This window comes from Poecilia reticulata, linkage group LG10, assembly GCF_000633615.1.
Source record: "Poecilia reticulata strain Guanapo linkage group LG10, Guppy_female_1.0+MT, whole genome shotgun sequence".
Classification (NCBI taxonomy): domain Eukaryota; kingdom Metazoa; phylum Chordata; class Actinopteri; order Cyprinodontiformes; family Poeciliidae; genus Poecilia; species Poecilia reticulata.
Genome location: NC_024340.1, coordinates 29069849 through 29084494, shown reverse-complemented (window position 1 = coordinate 29084494; position 14646 = coordinate 29069849). Strand labels below are relative to the sequence as shown.

General features: G+C 39.1%; 1 protein-coding gene across 7 annotated transcripts in view; it reads right to left on the bottom strand.

Annotated features, from left to right (window-relative positions):
* Positions 1-14646, bottom strand: part of LOC103471865 (LIM and calponin homology domains-containing protein 1) — a 70745-nt gene that overhangs the window by 7739 nt on the left and 48360 nt on the right. For 4 of the 7 annotated variants that reach the window (XM_008421116.2, XM_008421113.2, XM_008421117.2 and 1 more), the window contains 11 exons: positions 13318-13576; positions 12240-12482; positions 7577-7703; positions 7294-7451; positions 5980-6460; positions 2690-2947; positions 2153-2258; positions 1939-2036; positions 1779-1863; positions 1182-1256; positions 345-373 (listed from right to left, as the gene is read on the bottom strand). In XM_008421116.2, coding sequence (XP_008419338.1) covers positions 345-373; positions 1182-1256; positions 1779-1863; positions 1939-2036; positions 2153-2258; positions 2690-2947; positions 5980-6460; positions 7294-7451; positions 7577-7703; positions 12240-12482; positions 13318-13576 — 1919 coding nt within the window. The remainder of the gene's footprint in view (positions 1-344; positions 374-1181; positions 1257-1778; positions 1864-1938; positions 2037-2152; positions 2259-2689; positions 2948-5979; positions 6461-7293; positions 7452-7576; positions 7704-12239; positions 12483-13317; positions 13577-14646) is intronic. The other 3 variants (XM_008421114.2, XM_008421119.2, XM_008421120.2) reach the window with 2 other exon arrangements.

The following is a 14646-nucleotide window of genomic DNA, read 5'->3' as shown; positions in this document are numbered from 1 at the left end:
ACACAAGTTCAACACAAAGGCTGCAAAAACGAACAGCGCAAACATGGGAATAAAAATACCTGATAACATTTATGCATTCACTTCATATACACATGAAGTATTTTTAAACAACTTTACTACCAAAAAAAAGTATCACAGCCAATTTAAAATGTTAAAGATGGTCTTTTCTACAAACAGAAGCCTGATCAAAAGACTAATAATCTTCCAAATCTCTGCTCTAGTGTAGCTGCATTAGCAAGTCGAGTCAAATCTCCGTTTCTACTAAAACTGCAGCGTTCGGATCTCTAGCACAAAGTATCAGGCCTGAAGAGAAGCAATGTGAGCTCAGCAAACCAGTTACTCACATTTCCATGTCGATCTTTCTCTGCAGCTTCTGGAAACAAAAGGAACAAATGAAGAAAGTCAAGTAATATTCTCGATACAAAGTGATGGGACAGATGTTTACAAAACATCATATGGGGTGAAAAACAAAAAGAAGATATATTATGAAAGCAATACATGATTTTTATTAGACTATAACTTATGTAATATCACTTATGTTATGCTTATTGTTAACCCCAAAATATTTGGATCAGAGCCTAAAATTAAATTCATTTTTAAACTAGAGGAATGCGCCTACACAAAATATAGTTATAATTATTATTATTGTTATTATTTTCAGATGCCATTCAGGAATTTTATGGGAAATGGATATGGAAAGCAAGAGGGTTATGGAAGATGGCAGATATTTTTTCTTGCTGAAGGACCCAGTAATTACCACTTTTTCTCATTATTCTATGAAAATGAAAGACTTTTCTAAATTTTGCTGTTTCTGAATATTCTTCTGCAATTAAAAATGACATTAATTCAATGTTTTCTTGTCAGGACAAGGTTTGCACGAATTCAGCACTCAGACTTGAACCTGTATGTAGTTCAATGTAGGTGTGATCATACTGTTAAAGCTTATTTAATACAAGTCAAATGCTGCTGGTTTTTGTGGAGAAACCAGTAATAAACACTGGTTTATTACCGTTTTGCTGTCAAAAGTTGGTTATCAGCTGATCAGTCTGATCAACTAGAAGGACACTCAGTAACATGCAAAAGCAGTTCAAACAGAAAGCTTCAAAGATACCTCACAAAGTAAAAGGATGAGGGAAAAGTGTAGAGCAGAATGTCAGACCTCCACCAACACAGAGGTTTACCTGGCGGAGCGAAGAACTCCCAGCGTGACTTAGGGTTGCTGGAGGACTGCAGGGACCTGACACTGATCTCAAACTCTACAGCAAAATGATACAAATACGTGGATGGAAGAAAAACAGGGAATGTGGGAGAGAAGGAAAACAGGGAAGGAAATAATGAGGGACAGGATAGATGTGAAAATCAGGAGCTGAACCAGACAACCTGAGACTTTAAGTCAAACCGGGGAAAAGTTCTGTATTTTTACTTGTATGGTAGATTTAGTAGAACTTTAGTTAGTAATATGTAGACTCTTGGTATTAGGATGTATGCTTTATTTTGTTTTAATATATTTTAGCTGGCCAAAAACAGTTATCTGAATGTTTTGGTTTTAAAAGGCTTTAAAATGTCCTATTGCTACAGATTAAAATCTGTATACAACTAAGAAATGACTACAAAAGGTTGTGATCAGTCATTTTATCTTATGTAAGCAGAAAAAGGGAAGTGCTGAAAAGCTAAAAGAAAAGCAGCGAACAAAACTGACATGATAATCAAACTTAGAATATAAGGAGGGATGGAAAAGAAGCAGCTGACTATGTTTGGACTTCAGGACATGAATTCACCTGATGACGTTTCCCTCAAAGGGTTATGTCCGAGCGATCCGGGTGCAGCCGGACTCGTTGCAGTCTCCGCTGCCTGAAAAGACTCCTGACAAGAGGAAACTCTTACCTACAAGCTGGTTTACAATGACTTCTGGTATAATGGCCGCTGAATTTCTCTTACCGTTGATGTTATGGCCGGGTCGTTTGGTGCGTTTACCTCAGTTGGGAGAATCTGCAGTACGTTCCCTGTGAACTGTTCAGTCTTCTCCGATTTAGCTTCTGGAGGACAATACAAACAAAATTCTAGAAATCATAGTTTTACACACAAAGAAAAATAGCCTATAAACAGGAAGCATGCTACTTAGGGCCTCAGCATTTTAGTGTGTTGCTAAGACCTGCAGGTGGCGCTTTCTGAGCTGCAGTAGTCGACTTTTCTTCCTGTTGAGCAGCATCTTTCCGGCCTCCCGTCTCCACAAAGCTGTCCTCTGGCTGCTTTAGCTCCTGTAATGGTCACAGATGGTTTACTGTCTGGATGAAAGACTGAGTCAGCAGACTGACATTCCTGTAGTGAAGGAGGAAAGTGTTGCTTTCTAGAGTTCCAACCAAAACAGTCAGATGCCAGGAATTATTGGGCAAAGTTCCAGGGATAGAACAAGAAAATTAAAGAAATGTAATAGTTATAATAATAACCTCTGGTCTCAAATCAAAAGCATGTCTTTGCAGGAATGTTGTGAGATTTAAAGTGTTTTGTGCCAACAGGGCCTGTTTCCATAGAAACTGAACTGATGCAGCACATTTGAGCTTTGCTGACTGGATTCAACAAGTCATTCTTTCCACCACAGCAAGTTGTTTGACATAACTTAGCCGCCTGCCAATGCTTTCAAAGTATCATTATTATTTGGTGTATAAATCATAAACATCCTGAATCTGACCTCCGGAAGAGAAGTGGGTCGAGTGGGAGTGGGTGAACCCTCAGAGACTGAGGCTGCCTCCATGCTGCTCTGTCTGCCGCTGGTTTTTGTTGACACTGGACTTCCTCTTTCGGGGGAGGCGGGCGGACTGCGAGCGGGTGATGGAGGGGCATCTGGAGACGCCTGGAACAGGGGAGGGGAGTCCCTTTCTTTGCTCTCCGACTTCATGGAACTGGGATCATTTCTGATGTCGCCGTTTACTCGTAGCAAACTGTCCGCCTGCATAGCAACAGTACAGAGTTAGCAATAATTCCTACTTATTATGACCATAAAACTATTGGCTGTGAGGCATCAGATTTGATTTTACTTACTATGTAGTACTTTGCAAACATTTTCCTACTCCTTGGTCTTTTTTGTTAGATTTTGTCACATTACAACCACAAACAACCATGTATCTTATTGGGATTTTATGCACCAGACAAATACAAAGTACAGGAAAATTAAGTGGAAGGAAAATCATACATTGTTTTAAAAATTGCTTACAAATAAAAATCTGAAAAGTGAGATGCGTTTTTATTTCAGTCACTACTTCACACAGTCACCCTTTGCAGGATGAAAACATGAATAAACTGTGATGTTAACTATTTTTACAGCCTCTAAATGTTTTTCTTCCACCATTGGCCTTTATTTACCTCCACCAGAGTTACCATGGGGCTCCTGACTGCTTCTCAGGTAGAGAACCACGTTTCTGAGGAATTCCTAGATTGCATCTACTAAGATTAAATCACACGCAGCTGGAATCCATTTACAAATAGCTGTCTTCTCATCATAGTTGGTCAAACTGGATTTACATTAGAGTCGACAGAGTAAAGTGGGTTTTACTCACTTTTAAGAATTCTACTTGTGAAAAGTTTTTACAGCTTTCCTTCACAGAATGTTTTTAAGTCACATAAAATCCCAATTAAATAGGTTTAAGTTTGTGATTTAAAAAAGGCAGAATCTGAAAATGTTAATGGACTGATATATTTTTAGCACTGTATTTTTCTGTTGGTTGAATTTTCACAGCTAAAAATCAGCAATTTATGACAAATAAAAAATGCAAATAATTAAAGTCTAAAAACCCTTCATTCCTTCTCATTATGAACCTCACTTCTGTTAGTTATTAGCTGTTCATCTGCTGAAAACACCCTGCTGGCCTCTGCTACAAAGAAGCTCTAATATATGTGTGAGGAGCTCCCAGTGAGCGGTAACTTAAGACACGGTGCCGGAGCCGGCTGAATGCAGCCTCTCAGTCGGCCCCCTCTTCCTCCACCTCCTCATCCCTGTCCTTACAGCCTGTGTGGGCACTCATTGTCCGCTGGGAGCCCACTTCACATTGAGAGGGGTCCTACTTGTCAACTTCTTAAGTCAATAGCGAACAGAGGGCTCCATTCAAGATGGGACTCCTGACAAGAAATTCCAGAAAAAGTGCCCTGCTGCATTTGGATCTGGTAATACCTTGCATCTCCCTTTACACCACTCCACAATGCAAGAGCTCATTTTAAATATTCCTTTTGCTCATTTTTTGCCAGAAGAAAGGGGAATGGATCCCTTTAAGGGTGAAATTGGAACATTTCACGCTTTCTAAAGTGAGGGGAGGTTTTGGGTTTTCATACACACCAGTCACTCATCACAATGGCGGTTCTGTGACATTTTAATGTAAATGTTAAGACAGTGGTCCCCAAACTTTTTCCTGTGAGGGCCACATAACTTCTCCCTTGTCTGCTGGGGGCCGGAGTCAGTTTGTAACAGAAAAAGTGTGACGATTGCAGGAGTGCCTAAATGTAGAAATATATTGTTTTCCAGAAAGCACAATCAAATAACCCTCTCCGGGTTCTTCACAGAAAAAATCCAGGAAGGATTATAGTCCATATTATCCGAACCGGACTATAAGCCACAACGCCAAAGAAACTTTCCAAAGACATCTGATCTGTTTCTGACTCATTTTGCTGTTTGTGGGCTCTGTGTTGGCGCAAGTAACCAGACTTCCAATGATTCACTTCCTGCTAAAGAGCCCCCTGGTGGTTGAAGAAAAATCCGCATATAAACGGCTTGTAGTCCGGAAAATACGGTAAATGAAAAAAAATATAAATGCTCTTTGATATTGTTCAGAGGGCTGGACCAAATGTGGAGGCGGGCCGAATCCGGCCCGCAGGCCGTAGTTTGGGGACCCCTGTGTTAAGAGATCTCCAAAGGGAAGAAGAGCAACAACACTTACAGTCACTCATGTAAAGTTTACCCACTAAAGATAAAATGCCAGATTTTTTTATGATGCAAAATATTAGTAATCATCAACTAATATAGCAGTTGATTAAACAAAGAGGCCATTCGTTTAAACAACAACACACTCAGAAGTAATTTAGCCAAGACTTTACAAAAAATACACATATTTTGCATTTATGATAAAAACAAAAACACCTTTGTCTGTAAATATGTTCTGTCCAGAACTCCACAAGTGGTTCAAATTTAGCAAAACGCATCAAATTAACTAAGCACATTTTGCTACCTAATTATTAATCAGTTATTCCAAACAATAATCACCAGATCAGCCTTACACTGTGCTGATGCTAATTCAAGCAGAAAGAGTTGAGCTTTTCACATGTTTGAGCTTTTTTTTTTGCTGCAGATGCATCTTCTGCTACACATAATCAGCCTTTCATTAAAGGAAGATTGTTATTGCATTTTTGCCATAATGTGTTTTTTTTTTTATTAAAAAAAAGGAATGGAAGTTTTTGTTTACTTACATAGTTATTCTAATGTATAGAAAAGACTAATAGGATAAAAAAAGTTGGCACATTCTAGACTTTACATTTAACCACTTAATTTTCAGAATAATTGATAGAATAATCAATTATCATTCGCTGCAGTCTTATTATGAAACACGTGTTCTGTACAATTCAACTAGAATACAAACAAACCTGTTACCATAACACTTTCAGGATTTTTTCTCATTCCAAAAAATATTTATCTGAACTGAACAGGAGCTATTTCACATTAGTTGTGGACAAAAATGTGAAATTATAAATCATAGCCTCAGTTTTTACCTCACAAACACATTAATATAGTGTGTAAACTTTCAAAGGCAACTGCACCCTGATCATAGTTCTCCTAATTGAATATGTACATTTGATCAGAGCTTTATCGTTATGAAAATAATTTAGAGAAGTTTAAGAGAGGTCAAGATGAATAGTCTGAAAGCAGTAGTTAATTTTTTTAAAGGTTCATTTAAATGTAACCTTAAATATGTATGTAACTCACACATCCTGTCTCACCTTGCTATTCCATTTTTCATCAGCCGACAGTCGGGGCTGAAAGTAAGGCTTTGGTGTCAGCAAAGGCACTGGTTTGGGTGACAGGGCCCGGGTGGACGGTGGTTCAGAAGAGCGGGAGCGGATCTGAGGCCGCTGGTGTGAGCTCCAGTCTTTGGGAAACTCTTCAATCTGTGCCTCCAGCATGGACTTAAACCGTGGCGCCGGCGCAGATTGCTGCCGCAGGTACCTCAGTGGCCCCTCAGACGGTTCGTCGAAAGGGTCCGGAGTCGTGGGAGAGGAGGAGAGCGAGAGGGAGAAGGGCGAGGTGGGAAAGGAGGGGTCGGCCGACACGCTGCGGTCCAGAAGCTTGGGCAGCTGCAGGCGCTCCAGGATGGCCTCGCTGATGGAGAAACGCTGGGCGTAGCGCTGGAGGATGGCCGACGCCTCCTCTGGAGTTCTGGCTTTCCGGTACGCCTCCCGCAGCTCCTCCTCACGCCGCTCCCTGACAACAGGCAGACATTTTCAAGCTGATTGAAATCAATTTGTCATTCAGAGTCAAAAACAAACATCTTTCATTTTACTATCTTGATTTTCTTTACTTGCTATGGCCAGCATTAAAGCTGCAGTATGTGACTTTTAAACAAATATATATATATTTTTCATATTTATTAAAACTGTCACTATGTTGTAACAGTTTGGTATATGACACATGATCAATGTAAAAAGTTCATCTGCCTTCTCCCAGTGCCAACTAGAAAGAAACAGGAAAATGGTCTTAGCGCTGTCAATCACCCTCCGTGTAGCGGAGGCTGCAGTTTCTTCCTGATAGCAGAACCTGTCGTGAATGCTAAAGCAAGTCAGCATGGTCACTGATGATAGTGGTCTTCCTATAAAGGTAGGCTGTTCCTCAGCCATTAGCACACCGAGCAGTGAGTACATGATTGACGACGCTAAGACCCTCCTCTTGGCTCTGATTGGTTGTTTTGTTCGGGAGCAGTGCATTTCTTCAGACAATAATTCAGGGAGGCGGTGATAGATTTTTTTTCACATATTATCTGTCTCATATTATACTCTAACTACATAGTGATAGTTTTAACAAAATGTGACTTTTTAATATTTTTTTAAAGAAAAGTTATAAACTGCAGCTTTAAGCCCTTTAACAGTTAATTTATTTATGTTGGTCTTTAAGTGATGGCCTTAAGTCAAATTCACCTGAATGTGTGAAGCCCATATTACAGTACATGAAAGGTTTTTTGCATATGGATGTGTTGATCACTTTGGTAACTGATTTTGTTCAGATGTCAAAGTGTTCAATGTGTTGTGGACGTCACCTACTTGTCCTCCACAATTTCTCTGTAGGTTTTGATGCTTTTTCTTCTTTGAGAGATGCAGCCGTCTCCTGACATCAGTTGCTCCATCATTTTCCTCTCCTCCTCTTTTTTGATCAGATCCTGAGAGACACTCCTCCTCCTATTTTTCCATCGGGCCAGGTCCTGACAGGCACATAAAAAAAAAAGAAATACAGATCAGATACAACATGCCCAGCAGCTTGAAGGAAGAAATATTTCTGCAAACTTGCAGAAAAAATGGTGAAAAGAGAGGAGACTAATGCATTTACTTCCTGCCAGTGATTCTCGTCTTCTTTTATTCTGTTGTACTGGTTGTGCATCAGCTCATGACGAATGTGACTGTGCGGCTGCAGGATGGCCTCGTTTTCACCACGCATGTCGATCATACTCAAACTCCTAAGTGAGAAGGTGAAACAGAGATGATGCATAATGGAGGAACATGGCTTTAGTATTGTGTAATGATATGGTTTTATTGAGAAACCAATCAACAGTTGCAGAATTCAGTCGTTTTTTTTAGCTTCATCTGGAAATTTTGAAGTGTTTTTTCACATTATTTTCTATTCAAATCTACAATGTTGGCTCATATTTGCCTTTGCGACCCCAAAACAGGAGCAGCCAAAGTAAAGGAAAGCCAGCCTTCTTTTATAGAACCAAACATTTGTGCTCATTCTTCAACTCATAGCAAAAAGTTGCAGTTTTATAAACTTTCATCTTAAAATAACTTTTCTGAATCCAGCAGCAGAAGGCAAAACATGCAACTGGCTGAAGCACAAGGGATGAGCCAAGTCTGTTCCAAAGCAAAACATGGATCACAGGCCACAAGAGAATGCATATGGTCATCATTTTTAATCACAGCAAAGCATTTTTACTCTCCAGACTGATTTAGTCCAAACAGTAAACTTACAGTTTGAAGTAACGATTTGTGATTGAAGTGAAACAATCTGAAGTAGCCTAAACTTTACTGGCTCTACTAGTTCAGTTCTACCTCAATCAAACAAGCTAAATTATTGTCACCATAATGGTAAATGTTTTTGTCTTTTTTGTCTCCATTTTTAAACAGTAAAACTGTGTTTAACAGTAACTCAGACACAATGTTGGATTTTAACTAGTTTATACAACCCCTTAACCCTCACCCCTGGAAAATGCAATGGAAAAACGGCACACGGGCGTTCTGCTGCATGTTAAGGGGATAAGAAATATAAAGAGCTGTTGATTATAGGAACATTTTTTGTAATGTTGCATCACAATTTTGCTTAATATATCTCTAAATATGATACATTTTTTCAGTCCAGGTAAGGGTACAAACTTCTGCACAGTCTAGTAATCTAGACCGTTTTATGATAGAATGACAGCAGGGAAAAATTTAATTACAATGAATAAATATGTACAAAAATAAGAATCTAGGTTTGATGAGGAATCCAGAGTTATTTTCTCAATAACATCTGGAAGAATGTGTGGAAAGAGTTAAAGTACAATCTGTAAGACTCCAAATGCATGAAGAAAAGACGGAAGAAAAAAAAACCTCATACAAAACAAAAATCCAATTCTGGCAATAAATGAGAAATGAAATGAGCCACAAACTGGAACCACTCAAATGTTGAAAAAGCAGCTTACTGTGGATAATCTGACAAATTATCAGAGTGGCTGAAAACACAGTGAGCATGAAAAGACAACACAATGACCAATGAACACAACACTGAAGAAACAAATATTTTCTCATGCAAATATACGGAAAATTAAATGTCTGAGTGTTAAATGACAGGTAATATTCCAGATTAAGAAAAACGAGGATTTGTTTGATAAATTACCTTATATTAAAATATAAACTAAACACAAGAGGGCAGTGTTATCCAACATACAAAATTGCAGCAACGCAAAGCAAAGCAAAACAAAGAGCAAGAAGAAAAGGTGCATTTCGCAAAGAGAAGCCAACTAAGGAAAGCTCATGCGTCTTTAATAAGCACGAGCAGCTGAAAAGTTCCTCTCAGTGACCACTTATGAACTCGAGTATAACCATAAAGTTTCTCTCTTCTCTTTCTTCAATGCAGCTGCTGCTGTTATGTTGGAGTGGTGTGAAAGAAAGCGTGGCTTGTGGTCAGGGGAAACTAAATTTAGAGAGTAATCAAAACCAAACCCAGATAGTTTTCTGCAGCGTTTGTTTACCACATGGTGCAATCCAGAAAAACATCAATAAACCAAAAGATTTTGGTAGGACATCTACCTAGAATGTGCCTCAAAATAGTTCCATGCGTATCAATGTGCAATAAATAAATCAAACAATTAGTTCCCCAATTGGATGCCCTCAAAAAAAATAAAAAGGCAGCATCTTTGTCTGCTTCTTTAAGCAAAAGAAATTGAGAAAATTTGAATTTATTTTCACATTTTCATGCATTGCTTGATCATTTAATCATTTAGAAAAGCATTTCTGATCCCGGTTTATGCAGATAATATCATGCACTATTTAAGTCATCATCCAGTCAAAGCAGTGCACACCGAGGTCAACATCATGCTGATAGAGATTCCGCTCCAGGATCATCGTTCCGACAGATCCCTCAGATAAAAGGCAAATCAAGGAGTTGGAGCCCAAAGCATCAGAGTTTGATAAAATGACTCGGCTCACATTGCTGGAAGACTATGGCCCAAACAAGATTTCTCTTCCTTTGCTTCTTCTTCGTCACTCCTTCCCTTCAATCCGCCTGCATCGGTTGCTCCTGCAGCAGCTAAAGAGGTTGCCATGGCAGTGGGCACAGGAAGGAACTCAGAGGAAGCATATTTGGGTGAGGTCAGCATTCGACAGGCCCGTTTATCATCTCCATCTGCACCTGCACATCCCGCATCCTCCTGGTCTGTTGTGGTCGGACGTTTCCCAGCACGGCTGGTAGCGCTGGGTGACAGGGCCGCCAAGTACTGGAAGAGCTCCTCTGAGCACGAGCGAGCTGGAATACTGCAGAAAGCAAAGCAAACTGAAGCGCTTGGCTGCCTCGTATCTCCCTATATAATCAGACAACATTCCTCTGGAGCAGCCTGAATGTGGAACGGTTGTGAGGTCATAAATCAGAGAAGACGCGGCATGCTAACAGATCTGTTTAGAGCAGCTGGGTGCAAAAACAGCCAAACCCAAAAACGCTTCAAGTCTTTTTATCGTTTTGTCACTGCTTCGTGATCAGCTGCTTTGTTGGTAGATTTTACTGGACTGTAAACTACAGCGTGCAGAGAGAAAGAGGCCAGCTGCTGGCAGGGAGAAGAACGGCCTTCAGTCCCAATCTGCTCGGGGTCAGGGACGGAAGAGGACCTCATTTCCTCACATCCTGAGGGCGGGTCACATGTGCAGACTGTTTTTGAGTATGTTTTGATACGTGTACACATGCAGGACAGTTTTGCGTGTATGGCTCGTTGTTTAAACGTGCACACATGTTTCTTTGATGGTAGTTTTAATGAAGAGATTAAAACTAATCTACTGGAATGTACACGGAAAATATTTTCTCTTGATTCTTGAAAATGTTATTATCAAAACTTGCCCTGAAAACACATTTACATCCACTCCAAACCTTTTCACGCTTTGCAACATTGCAGCCCCTCCTGAGCCAATACAGTAAGAACACAGTTGGCTACTGTTACATATATTTTGGGATTTGTCTCTACCACCTTAGGATATCTACAACCTGAAATTTCAGCATTATTTGTTACTATGGATGATATTTATGGATGTCAGAGTTCATATGAATAGCTCACTTTTTTGATTTGTATTTTTTTTTTAAAAAAGAAGAAAAATTACGCAAAATTATCCTTACTTTTGACAATTATGCACTACTTTGTGTTGGTCAAATAAGTAAAATACCTAAAAATGCATTAAAAATTGTGATTGTAAAAAGGCAAAGTGTGAAAAAGTTCAAGTAATATGAAACCATTTTCAAATCATCTACTTTTGGCAAAACTGAAGGCTTTGAAACTAAACATGTGATGTTCAAATATAAATATCTAAGAGCTTCATGTAGGAGCTTTGTATAAAATCCTTAAAACCTGCAGGGTCTTTGGAAAACACACATTCTTAAAATGTTGAGAATCAACCAAAGCCATAACATCTGTGCCAAATTGACAAAAACAAAAGGGAAAATGAGGGATGTGACGCACAATAACAAACCAAAAGGACTGAATGAAATGTTGAACTTTCTAGAAAAAAAACTACAAAAACACAAGATAAGGCTGGATTATGATACAACCTAAGGCTTAAAATTTAATTTTCAAGAAATAAACACTGCCAATCCTAGAACAAGCAAGAAATGATGAGAACTGAAATAAAAACCACATTGTGCCTTGACAATTGATAAGGCTCCTCTTGTTCCTTAAAACTTGAAGTATAATTTACGGCCTCTGGGTGGCCAGATAGGTGCACACTTAATCTGGTTCAATAAAGGAAAGGCAGTTCAGGACGGTGTGTCCTAACCAGCTTTAAATGTGCTCAGAGCCTTGTTAGCTTACAGTTGAGCTGTAGAAAAGGAGCGATGGTGTAAAATCTGATCTGATAATTACAGTGCCAAAGTGTAAAAGGGTCAGATTAAAGCACCAGCTGTAAAGTTGGAACTGTTTTCTAAGGATGAGAACCATTCATTGTTATGTTTATGAATAACCTTGAACATCATTTCAGAAAATGTGGCATCTGCCAACAATTAAAATGAATGGAGGAGAGATATTCTGAAACTGACACTGTTAAGATGATACTCAGCTGAAATAAACAGTTGCTTGAACCGAAATCTTTCACGTGGTGGAATGGATAATTCTCCGAACAGAACCAAATTTTCTGAGAGAACTGAGAGACTGTATAAGACTATTTCTTTCTCATAAGATATTAGAAACAACAACTCCATAAGAGATTTATAGGGAAAACTTATTTGAATCCTGTCTAGTAAAAGGAAGTTGGACATGGGATTTGACCTTTGCTCAGAGTTGACCTTCGGCGGAGTTATGGTGTCTCTGGGAGGCTCGCTGCTCCTCCTTATTCCCACAGCATGGATATTAAAGCAAGGTGAGAAGACCTTCAGCTTTTCCTCCTTCTCCTCCTCCTCCTCCTCTTCATCTTTACTCTCGCTCTTCTGAATCTGTGACTCGATGATTGGGGAGGGAGAAGGGCTGAGGGACTCTCCAGGTGGGAGTACTAAAACAGGGCCTCCATTTGTACTGTTACATCATTTACCCCACACAGAGGAAAAACCAGGAGCACATAATCAGGTTGGAGGAAAATTGGTGACATGGGGAGGATTATGGTATGATGATCACAACACGTGAAAAATTCAAGGCAGGAAAAGACAAGAGGAGGTAAAACATGAAAGGAAAAAGTATTTAATGCAGTTTTGAGACCACATAATTTGATTGAAAAGAACAAAAAAACATTTTAGCAGCAAACAATGTGTGATGATGGAAACCAGAACAACGTGGAAGACTAATTATAAAACAAAGAGGTTTTGAATTATCTGCAATTTATCTCTTAATAAAACTAAAGTGATAGATGTAAGTTCAGTCAACCTCTGAAGTGATGGCACATACACACTATATAGTCAGTAAAGAGAAAAATGTGAAAGAATTTAGTGAGCAAGCAGAAATGTAAAACTTGCGATGAAAAGTCTGAACATTGCTCTCCCTGGCGTTAACATGCCATACCAATATATATCCAATAAGCCCTTCAGAGCTGAGCAGCATGAGGGCCAATGAAAACACACATCTGGCCTCCATCAGCCACTCCCGCCAGAACAATATGAGACGGAGAAAAATAATCAGCGGCTAAAAGGTTTCATACCAGAAATGTGCACATTGACACACGGTGTCCGATCCAAATTTAAACCAGTTTTACTCCTGTTTATTTTAGCTCCATCTACTCCAACTCATATTTTGATGATTTATATTTATAAGTGCACCTCATTAAATTAAAATAAACTAAAAAAACAAAAGTATCAATGAAAGTGATATTTTTCATCCGTTTATTTTAACCTTTTCTTTTCATCATTTCGTGACTCACCTGCAGGGCCTGCCTCCCCCTACAGGTGACGTAGCGGTACTCCAACTCTTGTGGCCTCCCTCCTCCTTTTCGTTCTTCTTCTTGCGAAGCGGTGCCGGCACGTATCCACTCTGGTTGCTCCTGTTGGGGAGGTACTGGTTGAAAGGCATGGCGGTGCGCAGCTCAGTGACTGATGTCCGCCGTGCCAACATGTCGTCCTTGTTGAGGTCCGGCATCTTCCTGTTAGGGGTGCCGTCGGACTCCGAGTCACTGCCGTGGCCTAAGGTGAGCCAAAGAGTTGCAAAAAAATATTTTTATTAGTGTTATATAATGATAATCTCTCTTATCGTGGAAAATACTGACCATTCTACTTCATTTATCTTCACACATAAAGTAGCTATTCACTGCTGAATCAGGATTTAATCTAATTTTCGGAGACTAGCAAATGAAAATATTTGTATTTTCACGGAACAGAAGAGATGTAAAGGTGAGGCGACATTTCTTCCAGTTTGGAGAACTTTTTTTCCATGCCTCAGCAGACATCAGACTGAAAGGCTAGAGAAAAAACTGAGGAGATGATTCAGCAGAGTTACAAAACGCCTGAAGGCTGATTCCCATTATTCTTATGAGCTGCAAACTATAATTACAAGGAAATTAATGGAAAAAATGCATTACTGAATCAGATATTTAAATTCATAGCAGATTGTCTTCATCTTCATTGGTATTTTGCAGTATAATCTTAACAGTTAACCGTTTTAAGCACTTTGTAAAAGACTTCATATCCTATTAACTTGTTCACATTTTGTCGTGTTACATTAAAACATTTACTAGTCAGCTTGTCAGAACTAATGCTAATAAAAATCTTTGAAGTGTAGAAAGTCACCTCCCAGCAGACCAAACTTTACAGCCAGAGCTGCGATGGAACGGTTCAGAGTAAACAATATGTGTTGGAATGGACCCAAATTCAGATGAGAATCTAAAGCACGACTTTTAGCCTGGCAAAAAAGGCAAGTATTTCTAACAATTTCTATTCTCTAGATATGAGTAGATACTAAACCACCAAAATCATCTTGGCTATAGATTCCACAGGGTTTTTAATCAGTGCAACTAAATAAAATAATTCAAATTTTTTCTCAAAACCAAACCAAAAAAAAAAAAAAAATCAACCAATGCTACTTTATGTTAGTCTATCACAGAAAATAGACTAACTGTAACATGATTAAAACATATTAAGACTTTGCTTGATAAAGACTTTTTATATTAATTCAGATACAGTAATGCATTTCTAGGTCTTGTTTAATTTAGGTATCTTGTAAACGGTAAGAAACAGCCAACTGAGTCATTGACGAG